Source organism: Pteropus medius, unplaced genomic scaffold (genome assembly GCF_902729225.1).
Source record: "Pteropus medius unplaced genomic scaffold, Ma_sr-lr_union100, whole genome shotgun sequence".
NCBI lineage: Eukaryota > Metazoa > Chordata > Mammalia > Chiroptera > Pteropodidae > Pteropus > Pteropus medius.
Window position 1 is genome coordinate 30,607,765 of NW_024354875.1, and position 24,186 is coordinate 30,631,950.

At 34.5% G+C, this 24,186-nt stretch overlaps 1 protein-coding gene across 4 annotated transcripts; it reads right to left on the reverse strand.

The window, feature by feature from the left end:
* Positions 1–733: 733 nt before the first annotated feature.
* Positions 734–24,158, reverse strand: CFAP210 (cilia and flagella associated protein 210). Of its 4 annotated transcripts, XM_039855490.1 has the most exons (10): positions 22,356–23,829; positions 16,755–16,975; positions 14,656–14,831; positions 12,937–13,110; positions 12,652–12,845; positions 10,542–10,698; positions 8,487–8,626; positions 6,126–6,318; positions 5,268–5,432; positions 734–1,181 (listed from the first exon to the last, which is right to left on the reverse strand). In XM_039855490.1, exons 4-10 carry the CDS (start codon positions 13,105–13,107, stop codon positions 837–839), a joined length of 1,365 nt encoding a protein of 454 aa, XP_039711424.1. In that variant the 5' UTR covers positions 13,108–13,110; positions 14,656–14,831; positions 16,755–16,975; positions 22,356–23,829; the 3' UTR covers positions 734–836. The 4 variants fall into 4 exon arrangements, with proteins under 4 accessions (XP_039711424.1, XP_039711421.1, XP_039711423.1 ...); XM_039855487.1 differs by lacking the exons at positions 14,656–14,831; positions 22,356–23,829 and adding an exon at positions 23,992–24,158; XM_039855489.1 differs by lacking the exons at positions 14,656–14,831; positions 22,356–23,829 and adding an exon at positions 23,992–24,144 and having other exon boundaries at positions 16,755–16,929.
* Positions 24,159–24,186: the final 28 nt, after the last annotated feature.

Here is a 24,186-nt window from a genome sequence, read left to right on the forward strand (position 1 = left end):
CTGTACACTTAGAAATGATTAAGATGGTAAAATTTGTGTTCTGTGTTTTCTACCATGATAAAAAAATTTTTCAATTAAAGGAGCAGGGGAATGCAATTCAAAAAAAAGCCACTGAACCTGTATTTCACATTGGTCATCTACATGCAGAATTACTTCAAGTGACATTAAAACATGGTATTGTGTACATGTCTAGTGACATATACTCTAAAACCTCAAAGAAGTCATAAATTGCATTTTGTAATCGTACTGTAAGTAATAATATTGGTAGTGTTATTTGAAGCCAAAATGTAAATACTGAATGATAAGTACATAAATTTCTGAAGAGAAGAAATACTTCCAATTGGATATTATCCAACTATAAAAAGGAATGAAGTGTTAACGGTACAACAGATAAGTCTTGAAAATATGCTAAATGAAACAGGCCAGAACCAAGACCACAGTATGATTCCATTTATATGAAATATCCAAAACAGGCAGGTCCACAGAGACAAAGCAGATTAGTGGCTGTCAAGGGCTGTGGAGAGGGAGAATGGGGAGTGCCTGTAGGGTTTCCATTTGGAGCAATGAAAAGGTTCTAGAACTAGATAATGGTAATGGTTATAAATTATAAAATATTATGAATATAAATGCCACTGAATACATATTTTTAAATGCATAAAATTCTTAATTTTGTGTTGTGTATAATCAAAACTTTTAAAAAGTAAATTAACCTTGAGTAGTGAAGATCAGACAATTGCACTTAGACGAAGAGCAGCTTTATTAACAAATTATAAGCATATAATTCACTTATATTTGTAGTTCATATTAGTCTCTCAATCTTAAAAATAAACCTTTTTCTACCATGTAAAACCTAGCCTTCCTTTAGTCTTTTGAAAATTAGTATAGTTTGATCCTTGAGAGTTATAAAAAGGGAGCTGGACTCCAGTGTTATCAGTTGTCTGATAGCTGGGTCTTAATCCACCTCTGTCCACAAAAACTGGTCCACGGCCACCTCCAGGTCCTTCTTGTACAGCTTTTATAAGAGGATAAGTATATTTATTTGTTGAATCAGACTCAAGCTCAATTACTTCTCTGGCATAATCCTGAAATTCTTTTTCCTTTTCAGCCACAAGAGCTTCAGTAAGTCTGTAATACTCTAATTCTGCTTGTTTTGCCTGCTTTGCATTAAGTTTATTTTTGGCCTATTGGGGAAAAAAAGAAAATACAATTCACATTGGTAAACAAGATCAATTTTCTAAATATACATAGCATTTCAAATTGTAGATAAAATTTTCTAAACTCACTGATGTTTGACAAGTTGACTTAATAACTACATACTATAATTTTCAGAAATTCTCCCAAGCTTCTCACAATAGCATCATGCTTAAAACTCGTAGCTCAATGAGACTTACCTTAATAGTCTTATGTGATGATACATCTTCAAACAAACAATATAGTAAAATATTTAAAAACGAAATTTAGCTAAAAGCCAAATAACCAAGGTTAGAACCCTGTTTCTGCCATTTATAATGTGTACTTTGGCAGGTATAGAAGACATACCAATTGCTGTCCCCACCCATCCACTACTCTGAAGGAACTCATTCAAACCACTCTCATAAGTCCCGAATATATCATGTGACCCAGCCACGTAAGATTAGATTGGCAATGAAAAAGTTAAACTAATTACATTCTCTCTTGCTCAAGAATTTGCAGTTGGAACAAATAACATTTATCAGTGTAGGCTGATTAGGAGCTGGGTGGAACAAATAAGCAATCTATCAACATTTCATAAAATTTTTTAACTGTTCATACTTATAAAAACATTGTTCTTTTGACTTTTTATATTATATGAGGTGATTTTAAAGTCTTTTAAAGATTTCTATGAAGTTTTGGTTGACAATGAAGTTTTGGTTGACAACTTTTCATTTTGTCCTCAGCAGCATTTTAAGAAATGCTGAGTTTGTCAACAATTGAGTGATTTTGTCTACTTATGAATATATTTAATATTCATGAAAATATTTTTCAAAATCAGTTACCAATACTTCAGCATAAAATAGTACCCTAAACCTGATATCTACCATAAATTGAAATTTATGAGGAAATAGAGCAACCATCTGAATACGGAATACCAAATTTTTATTACTGAGTGATGGAATTCAAAATTAAGGCTTATATGCTATTTGTTGGATTGGTGACAGAATACCAGGAGTTTGAAAAAATAGAAAATGACATTCAGTAAGCTTTAAAAAAGTCAAAAAAGGCTAAAAATTATTTCATCAAAGGTAAAATACTATAATGTGGGGCTTAAGAAGCAATTGTGATATGTTGATTTTGTGGCAGCTTGTAGAAAGATATTGAGGGAATTGGGAGAAACATTTGAGGTACAGAAAGAAAATGATAATGGAAGGAAAAGATTACATAATTCATATGATTGGTGCCTCAAATTTGATATGGACTAAGAAATAATAGATTCATAAAGAAACTTTTAAAATATTGGTTAAAGTCCTAAAATTTATAACCAAAGGGGGTAAAGTAACAAGTACCTTTTCAAAGGATGCTAGAGAGCTAGTTATTTTGAAAACTGGAAAATAAAAGAAATAAGTATTTACCTGCCTTTCCTTTAAAAATTGTACCTCAAGGAAACCAAACTGCTGATCATGAAGTTTCTTGAAGACATCAGCAAATGAATCAGGAGGAATGAGAATATCAACATTTTCCCACCTCATGAATTAAGAGATTTAGGCAATGATCACCAAAGGCTGTTTGTTCGTATCACAGAAAGTGAGACAACAGTCATTGTGTGCCTTCTAAAGGAAGTACACAATACCACCTATGAGAAATTTTACCCAAAAACTGAATCTGAATCTGACCTAAACTAGATTTTACATGAAATACAGGGAACATATTACCACACCACAGGGATCCATCCAACCAGCAAAATCTAGACTAATAATTCTAAAAGACAAGAAACCCAGTTTCTTCAAAAAATAAACTGTAAGACACATAAGACAAGAAGGGAGAACTTAAGACAAAAAGAGGTTGGGATATGAAATTAATTTCTTAAATAAAGGATGGGGGTGGAGGAAGAGTTATAGATTGAAAGAGATTCGAGAGACATCAACCAAATAGAATATATGGCCCTTATATGATCCTGATTCAACAGTTTAAAAAGTATTCATAAGACAATTTAGAGGAAATTTAAACTCTGGACATTAATTGTTTTAGATGTGATAATGGAATGGTTATTACGTTAACTTCTAAAGAGTCCCTGAGTTTTAGAGATACATAGTGAAACATACATCAATAAAATGATATGATCTCTGGGATTTGCTTCAGTATAATATGGCAGATCCTACTTAGAAAGGCTGCATGAGGAGGCTGGCAAGTTCCCCTCTACAGGTAGCAAGTTTTATTATTAATAATTATTAAAATCAAACATTTCAGAACATTAGAAAGTGACCATGTACAGGCAAATACTTGAGAAGTGTTTTCACATGAAAAACTGCTGCTAAATTGGGTAGGAACTGCAAGTTTATGGCATACTTGTCTGGAGAGCATTGCTATCCCTCCAGCTCAGGTGATGAAAACTTACAGATTTACTGGACAACAATGGCAGACTCAATTTGGGCTGGGTAGCAAAGCAGCTAGAAATTTAAGGGGGAGATTCTGAAGTGAGACAGTTTTGAAGGGCTGAGATAATAAACTACAGACTTCCCTGACTAGCTGATATCAAACTACACATTTACATAAGAGACCCCAGGGAGCCTAGCAAAAATTAAAAGTCTGGAGGAAATTGTGAATTTGCTGTTCTTTGGAATACCATTAAGATGGCTATTATAAACAACAAGAAAACCAACAACAACAAACCCAGGAAACAATTTGTGGAGAATCTGGAGAAAATGGAATCCTTGAACAATGCTGGTGGGAATGTAAAAAGGTATGGCTGCTGTAGAAAACAGCATGGTGGTTCTTAAAAAAAAATTAAACACAGAATTATCATATATCCCAGGAATTCCATTTCTGGGGATATTAACAAAAGAATTGAAAGCAGAAACTCTAACAGATATTTGTATACCAAGGTGCACAGAAGCATTATTTGCCAAAGCCAAAAGATGGAAACAACCCACATGTCCACTGATGAATGTATGAATAAACAAAATGTGGTATATACATACAATGCAATATTATTCAGCCTTAGGAAGGAATGAATTCTCACACATGCTGCAACATGGATGACCCTTGAACACATTATACTAAGTGAGATAAGAGACGAAAAGCACAAATGTTGTATGATTCTACTAATATTAGATATCTGGAATAATCAAATTCATAGAGACAGAAAGTAGAACAGTGGTTACCAGAGGCTGGGAGGAAGGGAGGATGGAGAGTTGCTGTTTAATGGGCACAGAGTTTCATTGTATGATGAAGAAAAAGTTACGGATATGGATAGTAGTGATAGTTGCATATCAATGTGAATGTACTTATGCCCTTGAACTATACACTTAAAAATAGGTAAAATGGCAAACTTTATGTTATCTATATTTTACTGCATTAAAAAATAATAAAATAATAAAATAAAAATAAAACTCAATAAGCTACCAAACCACCCATTTAAATAATTAGCAAAAGATCTGAATAGACACTTCACAAAAGAAGGCACACAAATGGCTAAAAAGAACATGGATAGATGTTCAATATCTTTAGTCATTAGGGAAATGCAAAATAGCACGAGATATCACTATACTATAAGAGTTAAAATCAAAGGACGACAATACCAAGTGTTAGGATATGGAGCAACTTGTTTTCATATACATTGCTGGTAGGGATGGGAAATGGTACAGCCATTTTGGAAAACAGTTTTTCACAAATGATTGAATGCCAGATCCTCAATACATGTTCTAAAATCTCTGGTACCCCTACTCAGCTCAAATATGAAACTACAAGATCCCAATCAACATAATCTCTGGGTTATAGTAATAAAGAGAGGGGAAAATAAAATGAAGAAAATAAGCATTATGGCATTCATATTTTCTTCAATATTTACTAAAGCACAATAGACACCAAAGAAAGGTAAGTACTTGTACAAAAGACATAAGCCTAGTATGGGAACTTCAATACAGATAAAAACAAACTAACTCCACATTTCTTATATATCTTATTGTGTCATAACCATAATGACTATCTGATCTTACTTGACAAAGAAAGCTGCTTGGGAAACAGAAAACTGGCATGAACTCTATATTACATATTTATTCCTAAAATAAGTATAAACATTTAGGAATAACTACCATTTGTTGAATATGGGCATCTTGAATTTCTCGACGTTCCTTGTCAGCTTTGCGTTTTTTCTCCTTTTCATGCTCCCAGAAAATCTGATCTGCTTTCCTGATAGCCAGCAATTGTTCTTTAGCCTCTATTTTTCTTTGTCTTTCTTCTTCCTCTTTATTTTTCATCTTGATGTGAAAAGACAAAGGAAAACATTAAAACCATTTTTAGCAACCAGTGCTCTCTAAACAAGGCATGGAATCAGAAAGCTCCAAGCAGAAAGTCAGCGAGGAGCAATGCAAGAGCAGAAAATTGTAGGCACCTGAGCTGATTCCCATGTGCCCAGTTTACTTTGGTTTTATTCTATTTCTCGAATATCAGGAAACACACAATGAGAACAGAATGATATTAGTTTAAAACAAAAATATAGGGACATAAAAGGAATATCTTCCTAAAGTAGAGAAATATTTGTAGATAAAAAATTTATTGCTACAATATGTATAACCTATTCTAAAAATTTAAGTGCTAAGATAGTCATATAGGAAATAAATTCTGAAGGACTAAGAAATATAGAAATGCAGTAGAGTGATTTTTATTTGATTTGCCTTAAAAACATTCAAATGAAAAGTATATTAAACGATTAAGAATTTTTGCATTTCAGATGGTTCTGAAACAAGAGATGATTACCTGGCATCTATAAATACATTATTCGTAATTGATTGTCATGTCATCTTGTGGTCTGATTTCAAGAATACAAGAAAATTTATACATTGTTTTTCAAATCTGCTATTTTTTTATCAGAGAGGCAGAGGGATTGTGGAAACCACAGTGAAAAGGGCTTAAATTTGTTTATTTTTATTTGTCATAATTGAATTGCTTACCACAATGTCTCTATATTCTGCAATTGCTTTTAATTCTGCTTTGTTTTTTTCATATTTCTCTTTTTCTCTTTTTTCCCATTCAGCCTCAGCTTCTGCAATATCTCTAGCAATAATCAAATCTTCATTGTCAAGTTTCTCTTTTATTAGTTCGCCCAGGAATTTATTTATTCTTTCTCTGTGTTCCTCCATTATCCTATAACAAAATAACTGTCACTTGTCAAATCGTGAATAGTTGTGCTATGGAGCCAATATAATCTGAGTAAGATGTTTTATATAGTCTTTTATAAAACTAAAAGGAATCCCATTGCTCCTTATATATATTGATTGTTTTAAGTGCAAATTATTTTTTAATACTTCATTTTTAGAATAAAGTATGCAGTAGTCCCCCCTTATCTGTGGTTTTGCTCTCCATGGTTTCAGTTACCCATGGCCAACCATGGTCCAAAAGTATTAAATAAAAAATTCCAGAAATAAACAATTCATAATTTTTAAATTGCACACCACTCTGAGTAGTGTAATGAAATCTCACTCCATCCCGCCCAGGATACAAATCATCCCTTTATCCAGCATATCCACGCTATATACCCCATCCACCTGTTAGTCACTTAGTGGCCATCTCAGTTATCAGATTGAATACTATCATGTGAGAATGCTATTCTAAAAATCCAAAAGGAGTAACACATATAATATGGTCTCTTATATGTGGGTGTGCACAGGAAATAGTGTTTAAATTCTCTATAATGAAAAATATTTTAAGATACTTTATTATATTACCCTGTTTAATATCGGCTTAGGTTAAAAATAAATCAGAGGCTTTTCTTTAAATAAAATTGCAAAATATCTAGTAAAAGTTATCAAAATTCTGAATAAATCTATCCTCTCACAATCCATGAAACTGGGTAAGAGGAGATTACTGTATTTTTTTAAAGGAATGGGACATTTTTATTTAGGAGATTGGGCAAAAAATACTTTTAAATTTTGATGTGACAAACTCAGTAAATTATTGAGTAAATTTGCAAAGCAACATGGGAGGAATAATAAGAAAGGACACAGTGCATGCCTCAAAGAAATTACAATCTAAAGTGGAGAAAAGACATTCATGCAAATAACTATAAATGCAACAAATGATAAATGCCATGAGAAAGCTGGAAAATGATATGAGCAAATTAAAAAAAAAGAAAGCTTCATAGAAAAGGTGACATTTTATCTAGGCTTTCAAAAACATTTTAAACACTTTTATTAATTGCCTAATATGTGCCAGGCACTATTCCAGGTGCTGGGGACATAACAATAAAAACATTAAAAATCTCTGCACTCATGGAGCTTTTATTATAGCGGGGTAGGGGAACAGTAAACAAAACAAATAATTAAAATAGTGTTATTTTATGCAATGAGGGAAAAAAGCAGTTAAATAAGCAATGTAGTGACTGGGTTTGTAATCTTAAAATAAGCAATGTGGGGAGTGGGGTTGTAATCTTAAGGTAGTCAGGGAAGGCCTCAATGAGAACACACTGAGTAATGATCTGAAAGAGTTAAGGGAAGGACAGGGTGAAGGATGAAGAGCAAAAGAAACAGAGAATAGTAAGAGATGAGGTCTGAGAGATAAGGCTGGGGTGGCTGGGAATTAGGATGGGGGTAAAGCCTTATGGGCTGTAGTAGAGACTCTAACTGTGATATAAAGCCATCAGAGGATTTTGCACTAGGGAAAAGCATGATAATAGACAGAAACACAAGGTACTGCAACTGGCTTCTTACTTTCCTCTCTCATGTCATCCCAAACTGCTCACTAAAGTAAGCAATGACCTCCAAATCTGATAAACACTTTATTTAAACATCTCATTTAATCCCTCTCTTGATCTAACACTGATGAGTGCTCTCTTCTTACTGAAACTCTCCTCCTCTGCTGTTTCTCCAGTTTTCCTCCAGTCTCTAGAAATTATTCTTTGGTCTTCACATTATCTCCCTTCTCCATTTGACCCTTAAATATGGGCTTCTCTAGGGACCATGCCACCTTCATTTCTTACCTATTCACCCTAGCTTAGGTCACCTGTATCCACAGCTGCAACTATCACTTACATATCAATGGCTCACAAAGCCATCTCCAACTCATACCCCTCTCCTAGAGCACAGATTTCCAGTATTTCCAACCATTTACTAAACAGATGTCCTCAATATTCCAAGGGAACCCAACTCACATGCCCCAAACTGAAATTATGTCACTAAAAGCCCTAGTCATATGTAAAATAATGAGACCTTTATTCCTAAAGGCAACTCTCATATCACAACTTCTAATTAATTATTAATAATTTATTAATAATTTCAGGTAGTACTTTGTTAACATAAATCATTTTAAAAGCTTACCTGAGTGCTCCAGCTTCTTTTTCTTCCGCCATTTGTGTAAGACGCTTTTTTGCTTTGATAAATTTCCTAATCTTTTCATCTTCCTCCTCTTGGTGCTGCTGTTCTACGGCTTTGATGATATTTTTATCATTCATATGTTCCTTGGAGAAAAAAAATTGTGTATTATCCTATCACAAAGAAAAATTTCTTTCAACAGATGAATATCTAATAAGAATCTGTCAAATGGGCACAGCTTCTGACCCAGTTATTTCTCTCTTGGAAATCTATCCCAAAGATATCATCAGAAATGTGCATTAGCTTTTATGTACCATGTACTTCATCTCAGTTATTTATAATGGTGACAAGTTGAAAAACAACCTCTAAATTTTCAATAATGGAGAAATAGTTAAATAAGCTATATTCACAGTGACATGAGAAGGATACAAATAATATAATTGGTAAGTAGGACGGGGAGCAGAATATAAAACACATAGCATATTTTAGTTTTGCAAATATATATAAGTATAACTTTATAATGTATATATAACTAGAAGAAATGTATCAAATGTTAACAGTAGTTATCTCTGGGGTATGAAATTATAGATGAGTTTTACATCTTCTTAATGTTTTCCTGTATTTCTTTGCAAGTATCTAATTTCTTTAAAATTATGCAATTAAAAATAATTCTATAATCAGAAAAAATACAATGAATAGATACAATTTTCATTTAATGTTTGAGTAGTTAATATGGTCACGTGGCACACACATTAAGAATATTTAAAAGAATAAAGTGTTCTTACACCATCCACTATCTACCTATTCCTTATTCTCCCTACCAGACTCATTTAACTAGTAGGTGGCAGAGTCAGGATTCAAAACATGGTCTGTCCCATTCCAAAGTGACTTGGAGAGATAAAAATATTGCATCCACGAACCAAGAATAAGATTTTGTATAAAAGGAACAATAAGATTACAAGTAAACTCTTAGAAATTAAAACTTTGATAAAATTAAAAATTCAAAGAATGCTTGAAGACAAAGTTGAAGATAACTCTCAAAAAACAAAAATGGCAGGAACAATTATTGTCTACCCAAGATTCTTTCTTCTGCATCAGTAGCAAGACCCAGATTTTGTTCATCATGCTCAGCTAAAAGGTTGTATTTACAAGCTTTCTTTTCAGCTAGGTGTGACTACATTATGACCAATGAGATTTAATGGAAATTGTCAAGTGGGACTTCTGGAAAAGTTCCTTAAAAGGAGAACAGATAGAGCACTCTCTTTTTGTTCTTCATCCTTTCTTCCTTCTTGCTTCTTTCAATGTAGACGTGAGGGTGGGAGCTACAGCAGTCATTCAGGGCCACAAGGCAACCTTAAGGACCGAAACCATCTATGTTCCAAGAATAGCAAACCAAAAAAAGAGAAGCTGTTTCAGTTGAGCTAAATCCTCAACAACAACCATGACAAAGAGAGAAAAGGTCTAGAACTGACGAATCAAGATACATATCTTTAGAACTTTATATATATTTTTTAAATATATAGGTTATTTAGAATATAATTTTATACCAGAAGAAACAGCTAAAATAACTCAGAAGTGGTTGCCTCCAAGAAGCAGAAGGGGTGAAGCAAAGAAGCAGAAGGGGTGAAGACTTTTGGTATTATTTGACGTTTTAACTCAGTGCATGTATTACTTAAGAATAAAAACTAATTTAAAAAAATGTAAAAATTACAAAATAAAATAAATTGCAACAGCCATAAAATAATTACCATTTACTGAGCACATAATAGTGCAGCAAATACTGAACATATATCGCCCCATTCATTCCCCACAACAACTTTCAATTTAAGGATAAGAAAATTAATTCCTTTGAAAAAAAGTTAATTCTCTTCTCCCTTTATTGTTCATATACATGAACATCCATATAAAACCATAGCAAATATTGCTCCACCAAAGTATACTCAGAAACTCAACTTAACAGCAACTTGCTTTCTACTTCGCTATTGCTTATTAAAAAATATATTAAATGTTAGGCATTGGACTTTGTACATATTTTGAAGAAATGCTGTATTTTCAACTTACAAAAAACAGTCTCCTGCTTTCATTTATCTCTTCTTTTTTCTTATCTAACTTTTTTCTCATTTCTATTTCATATAATAAATGTTGTTGCTTTATTTCCTCAGCATCCTTTTCTTTATGTTTTTTCCTTCTTTCTTCTTCTTCTTCACGTTCCTTTATTCTAAAGCAAAACCATAATTATAATTGAGAGCAAAGCAGAAAAATAGGTTATATTTTAAAGAAATAACTTATATTCTAACCTAGAATGATCTGAAGCTATAAGAGAGAAATTGTAGATTTGGCAGGGGACAAAAACAAATATATGAAGAGCAGTGATTAAAACTAAACCCAATCTTGGTTAGCCCAGAATTACAAATATTTTCCTTTCTTTGAAATTTGATTCATTCCTCACTAAAATTAAGTCCTACACTAAATTCAAATGTTCCTTTCCTTTAGGAAGAACCAGGTAACTAAATGAATGTATGATGAAATGCAAAGTCCCTAAGCCCTAGTGCTTCTTAGTGCTTCTCAATTTCAGCACTAGACGATGCTACCTAAGCTATGGGTCTAACCCCTCAGGAGATGGCGTTTGATGGAAGCTGAGGAACAAAAGTTTCTTTATCCAACTGGCCACTTTGATTGCCATTCTTCCTTTAGACAATATTAACGAGCTATTGATGCCTTCTGAGTGGTAAGCCATCAAATGCTGGTTCTCTCACAGGACTTATACATGAGTTCTTCAGATAATCCAAAGCAGTCTCCTCACTGCAGAGTTCTGATCTGAGAGATTTAGCTCCAGCTCTACCTCTTCAATCCACCCACTAAGACCCACCACCATCAACACCAGGAGCTTCTGCCATCAGTAGTTTATTGCAGATTCTGAGTGCTCTCATCTAGCGGCCAAACCTCCTCATCCTGGCAAGACAGCTGAAGCCTGAGATGTCTACTTGCCCATGCATCCTTGTCAGCCAATCAACAATTACATGGGCTGCTCCACTGCTACTCTCTATCTGCTACTGTCTCTAGTTATTTTCCTTCCCAAACAGGTGGGTACAAGGCAGATCAACAACTCACTTAAATGGACAAAAAGACTGAGGAATAAACATTTCTTTCATATGTGCCCAATCAAAATTTTTTTTTCTTGTTGTCTCTTCGCTTAACTTCAGGGAGCGGAAAATTCCCTTCCGCTGTGCCATGAAGGACTACACAGTTAAAGGAGCCAGTTAGTCCCCTATGCTATTATTAAGGCAATTTAGTACAGGAGAGTCCTAGTTGATTCGTCTATACAGAGAAAGCAGCTTTAGAGGCTGAGGGTAGGAGACAGAACTTAGTGCAAAGGGGCATGAGGGAAATTTGGGGGGTGATGAAAGTGTTTCATATCCTGATTCGGAAATGGTAATACAGCTCTATTCTTTTTAAAAGGTTAATTTTCTTTAATGTAAATTATACCCCAATGAATCCGACCCCTTCTACTACCACCATCAAAAAAAAGTCTGTATGGCTACATACTAAAACAATAATGGATTACTGTGGTGGATTAGATTACTGTTCAAAAAGACTCTCTCATTCCCCATTTCTATGGGAGTCTATTTCTCTATTGCACAGTTGTTAGGTGTGACTTGCTTTAGACTCGGGGTAAGCCAAGTGATTTCCCTGACCTTTGACTTTGAGTTTAGCCATGATCTTACAAGCTTGGGCTCACTCTCTTGCATCTGTCAATATCATAAGAAAAGTTCTCCCAGATGTCTCTTCATCCTGGACTTCAGAATGAATAATGCATGGAGCAGATCAGAGCCCTCCCCATAACAATAAGCAAACACAGCCAGTTCTGCAGTTTGAAGAAAATCTGCCCAGCCAAGCCTAACCAACCCACAGACACACAAGAAATAAATGTTTATTGCTGAATGCCACTAGATTGTGTGGTTGTTTCTTATGCAACACTATTGTGACAATAGTAACCAATCTCTGGGTAAGGGAGTAATAGTGATGTGAACAGTGATTTTTAACCTCTTTCTTTGTATTTTTTCTACTTACTAGGTATTTTAGTATGTATTACTTTTACAATCAGAAAAAAAAGCTATATCCATTATAGAAAAAGAGGAAGGTACAAAAAAGGTAATTTATGTGTACATACTGTTTTAAATGATCATTGGCGAGAGCCACTCTATCTCTGCGTCGTTTTTCTGCTTTTTCCTGTTCTTCTTTAAAAGCTTTTTCAATGCTAAGTTTCATTTGTTCCTCCCATTTTTTATCTGATTTTATTTTGCTCTTCTGGGATTCAATTTGTGCATCACGTTCTTTCATGACTCTAGTAAGTAGTAGTCCGGACTACAAAACAAATTGTGTATTTTAAGAAAATAAAGTCTAATTGTGTAAATATGTTAAATATATATAAAAATATAAGAAAACCAAGTAGTACATGAAAGTTTTTCACTCTTTCTGTCTGGTAAAATTGATATTGCTTTGCATATTCGATGGCCTTTTTTCTTTCTCCTTGTTTGTGTATTGCTTCTTCCACGTCAAGAATTTGCCTTTCTGCCTCTATTTCTTCATCACGCTTCTTTTTGGCTTCAAGTTTCTGTTCTTTCATCCCCTGTAAAAAAGACAAAAGCAGTCTTCTGTTTTCATTTTTCAATTAATTTTACATAATTTAACATTATAATCTGATCATTTGAGCTTTCATTATGAGTCTTTATTGTATTTGCATATATTATTAAGTAAAACATGAGATTATACTTATGAGTTAATTTTTTAATTGACTTTTTTAGGTAGGTAACATGTTTACATGGTTCAAAACCCCAAAATATTATAAAGGTATATAATGAAACACCCTCCAATCTTAACTTCTATCTGCAATCTCTAAGATAACCACTATTATTAGTTTCTTGTGTTTACTTCCAAAGTTCCTTTATATATTTACATAATACCTATTACTATTTTTGTTCCTTTTAAAAATCAACAGTAACATTATTTTGCATGCTCTTCTATACTCTGAGGAATCTACAGAATGTCTCATGTCAGATGAAGTCTTTGTTCTCATTTTGGGGTCATACTTTCTACGTCTTAAGAAAATCTGAAATCTTGAATATATTCTGATTTATTTTTAAAGTTTTACTGTTTTGCTTTTCACATTTGTCTTTAATCCAGCTGAAATTAATTTTTGTATATTCCGTACTATAGAGACATAATTTTATCTTTTTCATATACCAATTACCTCAGTATCAGTTATTGAATTCCTATCTGTTCCCTTCTGATTTGCAATGACATTTCTGTACTATATCAAATTCTCATATATAACATGCATTGTTTCTAGGCTCTCTCTTCTATTATTTTGTCAATCTCTGTACCTATATTGTAGTTTTTATTACTATATTTCCACTACATTTACTACATTTCATCTTCTTTAATACCCATGGAGGTATAAAGTATTATGTATAGTGTGCTATTTCTGTGTAAAAAAAAAAAAATAGGGGATATATTGTACTTCTCTATCCCTTTAGGGATCAGACTTTATTTTTTAGAATATAATTTGCATATACCCTTTTGATGTATAGTTTTACAAATGCATACAGTTACTTATAGAACTGTTCCATTCTCCCAAAAATTTCCCTCAGCCCATTATAGTCAATCACTCCCCATATCTGCAGCCCCTACAATCACTGATCTGTTTTTCTTTCCCCATAGTTTTGCCTTTTTCAGAATGTCATGTATTACATATATGCTATCAGTCATGATATAATTCTTCCCTCTTCTAGAAAAAAGAGAATAAATAACGAACACTGTTCCTAAAGCAAGGTACCACAAGTATTCTATGTACCTTTCTCAAAATAAATAATGTATATTACAACATGCAATATTTTTTTAAAAAAGGAAACATGAAATGTTTAAAAAAAAAAGGATGAGAACTATCTGGACAGATATTATGCTTACACATAGTTTTAATAATTCTAAAAGAAAATAGGAAAACAACCCGCCTCTCAGTGCCTGAAATGATATAGGAAAGTGTAAAGGGGAGGTGGGAATCATCTTTTCTCAGTGTTTTCCCCAGGTGAGATAATAAAAGGAGTCAGAGAAAAGCTCCCCACTTTGAAGTAGCTTCACACTCAGGTACATGGAACCAAACTGTGGGTTATTATACCTCTTAGATAGAGAATCTAGCAGCAGCACAAAGAGAAGCACAGCAAAGACACTATGTAGTTCGAGAGAGAAAGAGGCAGACAAATCCAAGCTCCATAAAAAAAAGCTGCCTTGGTTCCTCGTAGTTTCATGTCCTGTCTTTCTGAGCAATCCTTCATAACAATAAACAGCATAACCCTGATACCAAAACCAGACAAAAACAGTTCAAGAAAACTACAAACCAATATCCCTCATTAACATAGACACAAAAATAACATTTCAGCAAACTGAATCCATCAAAAGGTTAATATATCATGACCAAGAGAAGGTTATCCCAGGAATGCAGGCTTGGTTCAACATTTAAAAATCAATCATGTAACTCACCATACAACAAAATGAAAAATAAAAACCTTTTAATTACCTCAATACACACACACACACACACACACACACACACAAAGGACTTTATAAAATCTAACAACAATTGTTTAAAAAAAAGATACACAGCAATTCAGAGACAGAAGGCAATTTGTTAAAATCAATTAAGGGCATCTACAGTACCTACCATAACACTTAAAAGTGAAAAATTGAATACTTTAACCCTAAAACCAAGGAAAAGGTGATAATTTTCACTCTTAGTACATCTATTCAATATTGCATTGAAAGTTCTAATTAGTGCAGTAAGACAAGAAAAAGAACTAAAAGGCATTCAGATTGGAAAGAAAAGTAAAATTATAATTTCTGATATCATGATTGTCTATGTAGAAAATCTGATGGAATCTACAAAAATGTTACTAGAATTAATAAGAATAATATTGCAGGATACAAAGTCCATATAGAAAAAATTAATTGCATTTCTATAGCTAACAATGAATAACAAATTGAAACTTTAAAATGTCATTTACAATAGCATTAAAATATGAATTACTTAGGGATACATTATGACAAAAGATGAATAAGACCTATGCATTGAAAACTATAAAATATTGCTGAAATTTAATAAGACCTAAATAAATAGAGAGAGATACTATGTTCACGGGTCAGAAGACTCAATACTGTAAAGATGTAAATTCTCTCCACATTGATCTAGAAATTCAACACAATCTCAATAAAAATTCCAGCTGGTTTTTTGTAGAAATTCACAAGCTGATTCTAAAATTCATATATAAGTGCAAAGGACATAAAATAGCCAAAACAAATTTGAAAAAGAACAAAGTCAGAAAGCTAATATTACCTGATTTCGACTTATTATTAAATCTACAGTTCTTAAGGCAGTGTGTTATTGGAATAAAAATAGATGAACAGATCGATGGAACAGAATGTATAGTCCAGAAGTTCCCCCTGCATATATATGGACAACTGAATTTTCAACCAATGTACAAAGCCAATTAAATGGGAGAAAGTATAGTTTTCAACAAATTGTACTGAAACAGTTGGAAAGTCACGTGCAAAAAAAAAACTTCAATTCATACCTTATTTCATACAAAAAATTAACGAAAAATCAACCAGAGACCTATATATGAGACCTAAAATTTTCAGCTTAGACATAGGAGAAAATCCTTGTGATCTTGGGTTAGGCAAAGACTTCTTAGATAAGTTAGATAAGTCACTAAAAGAATGATCCATACAAAAAAAACTGATGAAATTTAAAGCTGTTCTTTGAAAGATACTGTAATGGAATAAAAAGCCAAGCCACAGACTGGGAGAAAATATCACTCAGCAATAATGACAAAATCAATAACTGACATATGCAACATGAAAAAATTTCAAAATAATTGTGCAGAGTGAAATTTATAATAGAAAGCAGATCAGTGGTTGCCTAGAGGCAAGATAGGAGAGGCAGAGAAGAGTGAAAGTAAAATAGGGTATGAGGAAACTTTTTTGGGATGATGAATGTGTTCATTATCTTAATTACAATCAGGGGTATATGAGTATGTCAAAACTTATCAACTTGTACACTTCAAATATTCCCGGTTTATTGTATGTCACTTATACCTAAATAAAACTGTCGAAAATGCATTTCAATGCATTTTTATATTTTACATATAGAAATATTTATGAGTACTAAAAAAGAAGAGTAAGTCTTCTATGCATATGTACTCCTTGGTGGTTAATACTTACCGCATATGTATTAGTCCAATGTTTTACCACTTCTTGGGATCGGATATGCATTTCTTTCTTGGCCTTCCTTTCTGCACGAAGGCATGCTGCTTTTCTTGTCAAACTATCAAGGCTATCTCGAATCCTTTCCCATTCATTGTGTGGAATTATGGCAACCTGCCGGAGATCTTCTTTGCTAGGCAGAAGTGGATAGAGAACTTGATCTTCAGAGTTCTTTATTTCTAATAAAGTTTAAAAAATGAATATTAAAGACTTTCAAGAGGAGCCAAGTGATATTTTTTCTCAGATATTTCTGTATTGGCATGATATCTGGAAATTGTTTCAAATAATAATTTTATTCTTGTTGTCTTAAGAACAGCTGGGATTAAGAGGAAAGTATACAACGCCTTGAAATCAGAAGACATAGATTTGAGTCCTTGCTTGGTCATTTCCTTACTGCGTAAACTTGGGCAAGTCAATAAACTTCTGGGAGCCTTGGTATCAACATCTTTAAAGTTGAGATCAATACTACCTACCCCAATAGATTGTTATAAAAGCATTTTTCAAAGTTAACCAAGTAGCAATTTATAAATGGATAACCTTGGGGATGTTCATCTTTGGGAGTTACAGACATTGTGACTGATTCAATTCAACCCCTTCCTGAGCAGCGGCAATGTAATTTGGAGAACTGACTACGGTTCCCAGGTTGGGCCTCATTAGTTTAAGAATACTTGCATCTCCCTTGCCAATAATTATTTCTGTAATAAGCAAACAAATAGGAGAAGAGGTTTATGTGAGACTTTTGGAAAAGTTCTTCTTTGTTCTTCTAGGAGAGACATCTGAGAGTAACTCTCAAGCTAGATCTAAACAAGTAAGCATGAAGGTCTGATAGGCAGCCATCCTATGATCACAGGAGGAAGCAGCTTTTTGATGAAGCTGTTACTGTGAACTGCAAAGAGGAAACAAAGGAAGCACCTGGGACAGTGAGGATCTTCAGATCCACCAGATCTGAAGCCTGGAGTTCCTGTTATATGAGCAAATAAATTTCCTTATTTTTAAACATGATTGAGTTGGGTATTCTGTTATATGAATTCAAAAGCATCCTAAATGACAAAATGGAGCTCATAACAGCTCCTGTCTGAGAAATGTTCCTACCTTTTAATCAATTGAGATTCTTAATTATAAACAACCACACTCACTCTAGCTAGTTTAAGCATAAAAGAAATCTATTAAAAGATATTAGGTAGCCAGAGAGTTATCCTTGGAAGATACACATGCAGAACATCACAGAAACCACATCATGAGATTCCAGTGAAGGCTCATGGCAAGTGGCATTGAGCAGACACCTCAACTTGCCCACTTAAAACTCACTCCACTGGATACCATATATCTGAACCTTTACCAGTGTTACATCTGAAATTGGTACATCTTTGCTGCCACTCTCCCCAGAAAATGGATTTGACATGCTGTTTGCTTCTTCATATCACTCTCTTCAGAATATAAATCTAGCCTGTGTACAACTGATTGGTCCCATGCCTGTGCCCTAGGTACAAGGGAGGCAGAAAAAATAAATTCTGTCTTCTGTTTAAGGAGGTAGGACTCATAGGAAGGAAATTCACCAAAACAGGAAATTCATTTGAATAATGTTGGGTGGCCATAGGCATAATAAAGGTAGTAAAGCACAGTCGGTAAGAGTATGTATTATGGAGACAAATCACCTGGACTTTTTCTAAACAGACTACATACAAACTATGAGAATCTAGATAAAATTACTAAACCCTCTAATTCCATAATTGCAAAGTGGAGATATTAATAGTACCTACTTTATATGGTTGGCATAAGAATTAAATGAATATATGTAAATAATTTAAAATAGTGCTTAGTATACAATATGTTCCCAATAAATATTAGCTATTATTATTTCTACTATTTTATAAGAAGAATGAAAAAAAAGTAAAGAGAAAATCAGAAGCAAGAAATCATATGGCTCCAGAAAGAAAATAATTTACTGAGAGAAAAGCTGCCAGGATCAATTAGAATCTTCTTAGGGTTTGAATTAAAGATGATGGGAGTGAGAAGTTGGTTGATAAACTAAAGTGTGAGTTTAGAACCACCCACACCATCTTGCCTACTACATACCAAGTCTCCACATACAGAATAAAGCCAAGGAAAGCTGAGAAGTAAAACAGTGTCCTGGATCAAGTGATATCTAAATTCCCAAGTATGTGAGCCAAAATATTCCCCTTCTGTTTTAACTACAGTGAGTTAAATAAGTCATTTATAACCAAAGTTATATATATAAATATATACATGCACATATATGTAAATATATATATATATAGCCTTGTAACATATTTCCTTTGTTTTATCTAAACTGGCTCAACTTTGTGTTACTTATAATCAGAGGTTAACTGAACAAAGGCCACTAAGGTAAACCATCTGCATTTTGATTAACATATTGTTAGGCATATTAGTATATTCTCTGACCCAAGAGTTGTTCCAGTTCTTCAAGATGGCAAGTAAAATTGAGAAAACTTAATTCACAAAAATACTAAAGGGGCTGGGTGGACCACATAGCCTTTATCAGCAGCAACTGCTTCCTACACCGCGTACAGTGGTGTGCAGGCTTTGGAAGCAGTGGAAAGAGAGCAGGATGTCAGAAGCTGTGGAGCGCACAATGTGATCCCTCCTCTGTGATATCCAACTCTTCAGCAGAGTAACTGCATTCGTGAGATGTTTTATTCAAGATCTTTACATGGACTCTGACACAGGAAGAGAACAAAGAAAACAACCACAAAAACAGCAGAAATGGGCAAACATAAAGAAATAAGAAAACCCACAGAAAGTTTGGGAAAGGGTTTTTACTCTAAGGCCACTGAAGCTGAGACAAGTTCTCTCATCTCTTTGAAGATCAAGAGAGCCCTGACTGATATCAGAGCTATGGATGATTTCACATATCCATGCTTTAATCTACTAGATTGATGCAGAGTTCAGTTCTCAGAGGGTAATCTTATTTCAAGAGTCCTTCCTCACAATGGCTCTCATTCAATACTAGTAGTGGCTGTTAGAGAAGTTAAACAGGTCACAGGTGATAGAAGGGACATGAAAGACAGATGGACAGAAAAAAAGAAAAAGAAAGAATATGAATAAGCAGACTCTCAAGCAGTAGAGAGGGGATAAAAGCAGTTGTAAGTGACCTAAGGGTATCTAAAATCAGTCCATGAGCCTGTCATCATCAACAAATTTTTCATGGTTTATAAAATCTCTTTTTTAAATTGAGATATACTTCACACATCTTAAAACTCACCATCGTAAAGGATAACATTCAGTGGTTGTCTATTCACAAGGCTGTGCAACCATCACCACTAATTCCTGAACATTTTCATAACTCCAGAAAGGAACTCTGTCTCCATTAACAGTCATTGCCCCATTCTCCCCTCCGACAGCCCCTGACGACCACTAATTTATTTTCTATCTCTATGGATTTGCCTATTCCAGACATTTCATACAAATGGAATCATACAACATATGGCCTTTTATGTCTGGTTTCTTTCATTTACACAATGTTTTCAAAGTTCAATCATGTTATAGCATATATCAGTACGTGATTGCTTTTTATAGCTGAATAATATTCCATTGTATACATGTATCACATTTTGTTAGCATTTGGGTATTTCCACCATTTGGCTATTATGAAAAAATGCCGCTATAAACATTCATTTATAAGGTTTTATGTGGATATATTTTCAATTATCTTAAGTATATACCTAGGAGTAGAATTTTAACTCCATGTTTCACCATTTTGAAGAAGTGCCAAATTGTTTTCCAAAGTGTCTGTACCATTTACATTCCTACCAACAATGTGTGAGGGTTCCAATTTCTCCACATTCTAGGCAACATTTGTCTTTTTGTGGAAAAAAAGCATACACTGTAAGCTCATAAATACAGATTTGTATTTCTTATAGTTGAAATATCAGAAGAAAGAGAGTTAGAAACAGAAGATACATCTATACTGTCTTTTATATTTACTTATGTACTTACCTTTAATGGTAGTCTTTATTTCTTAATGTGTATTTGAGTTACTGTCTAGTGTCCTTTCACTGCATTGTGAAGAACTCCTTTTAGTATTTCTTGCAAGGCAAATCTGCTAGCAGTGAATTTGCTCAGTTTTTGTTTACCTGGAAATATCTTAATAGCTCCATGAATTTTAAAAGATGAACATATCAACCTGCTGTTAATCTTAGTGAGGCTCACTTGTACATGACTTGTTTCACTCATGCTGTTTTCAAGATTTCCTCTGTCTTTGGCTTTTGACAGTTTGATTATGATATGTCTAGTTGTGAATTTGGGTTGACCATTGAGAATCAGTGAGCTTCCTGAATGTGTAGGTTAATGTTTTTTCATCAAATTTGGGAAGTTTTTGGCCAATATTCAAATATTTTCTTCTACTGTTTTCTTTCCTCCTCTCCTTCTAAGACTCGAAATATATATGTAATGTTTGTATATTTGCTACTGTCTTATATTTCTCTGAGGATCTGCTCATTTTTATTTTTTCTTTCTTTTCCCCAGACTAGATAATTTCAATTGATGTATCTTCAATTCCCTGATTCTTCTGTGAGCTCAAATCTGTTACTGAACCCCTTTAGTAAATTTTTCAATTCAATTATTGGGCTTTTCAACTCCAAAATATCTTTTTAGTTCCTTTTTTATAATTTCTACCTCTTTATTGATATGCTCTATTTGGTGAGACAACATTGTTAATATTTTCCTGTAGTTCCTTTGACAATTTTTTTAGTTTTTTGAACGTATTTACAATAGCTGCAAATTTACATAAGTAAGTTGTTTAGTAAATTTAATATCTACTTCCTCAGGAACAGATTCTATTAAAACTTTTTTTTCCTGCGTATGGGCCATACTTTCTTATTTCTTTGCATGCCTTGTCGTTTTTGTTGAAAACTGTACATTTTAAATAATATGTGGCAACTGTAGAAGTCAGATTCTTCCCACACCCAGAAGTTGTTGTTGTTGTTGCAACTGCTGTTTGTTTAGTAGATTTTTCTGAACTAAATCTGTAAAGTCTGTATTCTTTGTTGTATGTGGCTACTGGAATCTCAGCTTTGTCAGCTTAGTTGTCAGCTAATGATTGGACAGTTTCCTTAAATGTCTTAAGTAAGTCTCTTAGCCTTTGCCAAGGAACTCTCTGTGAGTGTTGGAGCATGACTTTAAAGCTCAGGCAGACAGTTTATAACTGTTAGCCTTTACTTCTTTCTTATACAGAGCCTCAAAGTCATCCAGAGGTGAAAGCTTCAGGTATTCTCAGGTCTTTCCTGAGCATATGCTTAGCCCTATCCAAGCATCTGACCTTCTAGACTCTCAGGAATATATAGGGAGCTTTCCAAAGTGCTCTGTGGGCATCACATTTCCCAGGTATTTAAGTTTCTTGATCATCTTGTTGTTTGTACCCAACTGTTATCACTAACATAGGCAGCTGTGATGTTAAAAAATGCCATTGATTGTTTTAACAAACATACCTGGTGAGCTCTAAGTCAGATCAAATAAAGACAAGCCTTGAGAGTAGGCTTTTCCAGGGAACGACCAGACACGTCAAATAATAACAGTTACCTGGGAAATAGGCTTTAGAAGGGATCTAACCATGTTCTGCCCCCTCCACAAGTTGCTGAGGCACTGGATTTCACTGTGATTTCAGTGGTTTTCCAGATTACCATAAAGCTGAGAGAAAAGTAGGGGACTAGAGCAAATTAAAATGCAAAAAACTCACTATTGTTACCAAGATTCAGCTTTTTCTTGATAAACACTCCCCAATTGTTGCAAGCCTTTGGTTAACTTCCTGAGTTCTCAAAAAGTTGATTTCGACTATTTTTGCCAGTGTTCTTTTTGATTTAATAGAGGAGAGGATTTTTGGAAACTTTTATTCCATTACTCTGGCTGATATCATTCCACTAAATCTTTATGTAATGATTACAGATAGCTGTCTACATATCTGAACCCCTCTCCTACTTCATCCTCTTCCAAATGAAGATTACAATTTAGCAGTAAGGCTCAGAGGAAAACTTTTGGATCAATTACCACAAAACACCTATCAAGTAAATGTAAGTCTTTTAGTCCAGTACTGAATATGTAGGAAAGTGACTATGTTGGAGTAATTGTGTTTTTTCAATACATGCCACATGGGTACTGTCTCTCTCCTATATAGCATGACCCTCTCTCGCTACCTCCTAAGTCCTTCACTAGTCCTACCCACTAGACTGCAGGGGGCCAATCCCCAGGCCAAAGACTGGTAGTGGTCCTTGCCTGTTAGGAATCAGGTCACACAGCAGGAGGTGAGCAGCAGGTGAGCGAACGAAGCTTCATCTGTATTTGCAGCCGCTCCCCAGCGCTAGCATCACCACCTCAGCTCCACTTCAGAACTTCAGGCATTAGATTGTCATAGGAGCACCAGTCTCTGATGCCAAAAAGGTTGGAGACCACTGCTGACTAGAGGAGAAATCTGGCTCTCACTCTGCATCTGGCACAAGGGGCTTTATTGCTAGAGAAGCTCAAGCATTGACATGAAGATAGTCCAAATTCCCAAGGTTCTAGCTGTCACCATGACATTAATTGAGAATTACAGACTTAAGAAACTAGAATGGTTGGGATTGATAAAGAGATCTTTAGATATCGCACTAGGCTCCTTGTATTCCAAAAACGAAATTTTATAACAGGTCATCTGAATAACATTACCTTAAGTAGCATTATTTTTTACATTCTATCAAAGCATTTGCCCTAGGGTGAGACCTTACCTTCACTTTGGAGATAAGAAAATTGAGACACTTTCCTTCAGAGACTTTCATAAGAGTACTCTGTAGATTCACAGCAGAGCCAAGCCTTTAATGAGGTCATTGATATTTCCAAAAGATATTCCAATTCACTCAATGAATAATAACGCTTAAGTGCAAGAAAACTCAGCAAACTCCGGAATCTTGGAGCTGCAACTGTGCAGCTTGAGAACTGAACCAGCTAGTCAGTCGGGTCAGCCTACTTCTTGTCTTTTCTCCACCCCTATTTATGTAAACTTTTCCTACCTCCCAATTAACCTGAGGGACTAATTTACACAAACCCAACGATGCCCATGGAGCTGCTTTTGACTTGGTGGAGTCCATTTCACCTGGACTACTAAGCACTCTCACTTGGCACCCTCATCTCTGACCCATACGGGCCAGAAACAACCCCCATGCCGGGATAGGCGAGTTTAGCTCACCCGTGCTTTCCTTCGCCTGTCCACAGCGCCTTCCGAACCGCACCAGCATCTCTGATGAGGTGCCCATGGGGCTCTCAGATTTGGAAATGCGACTCGCACACGGAGTCCGGCTGCCGCCAACCTGCGGACTGTTTGGCAAACCGCGCAGTTGCTTAGCAACACCGCCGGAAGTGACGGCAGCTGTCGCCAAGGAAC

Coding starts and splice junctions, on each gene's coding strand:
- CFAP210 (XM_039855487.1), bottom strand. CDS start 24,058: ATGGGCACCTCATCAGAGATGCTGGTGCGGTTCGGAAGGCGCTGTGGA. Junction 10,699..12,651: donor GCCAATGATCATTTAAAACA/GTATGTACACAT, acceptor GTTTTGCTTTAG/AATAAAGGAACGTGAAGAAG. Junction 5,433..6,125: donor CAGAATATAGAGACATTGTG/GTAAGCAATTCA, acceptor TTTCACATCAAG/ATGAAAAATAAAGAGGAAGA.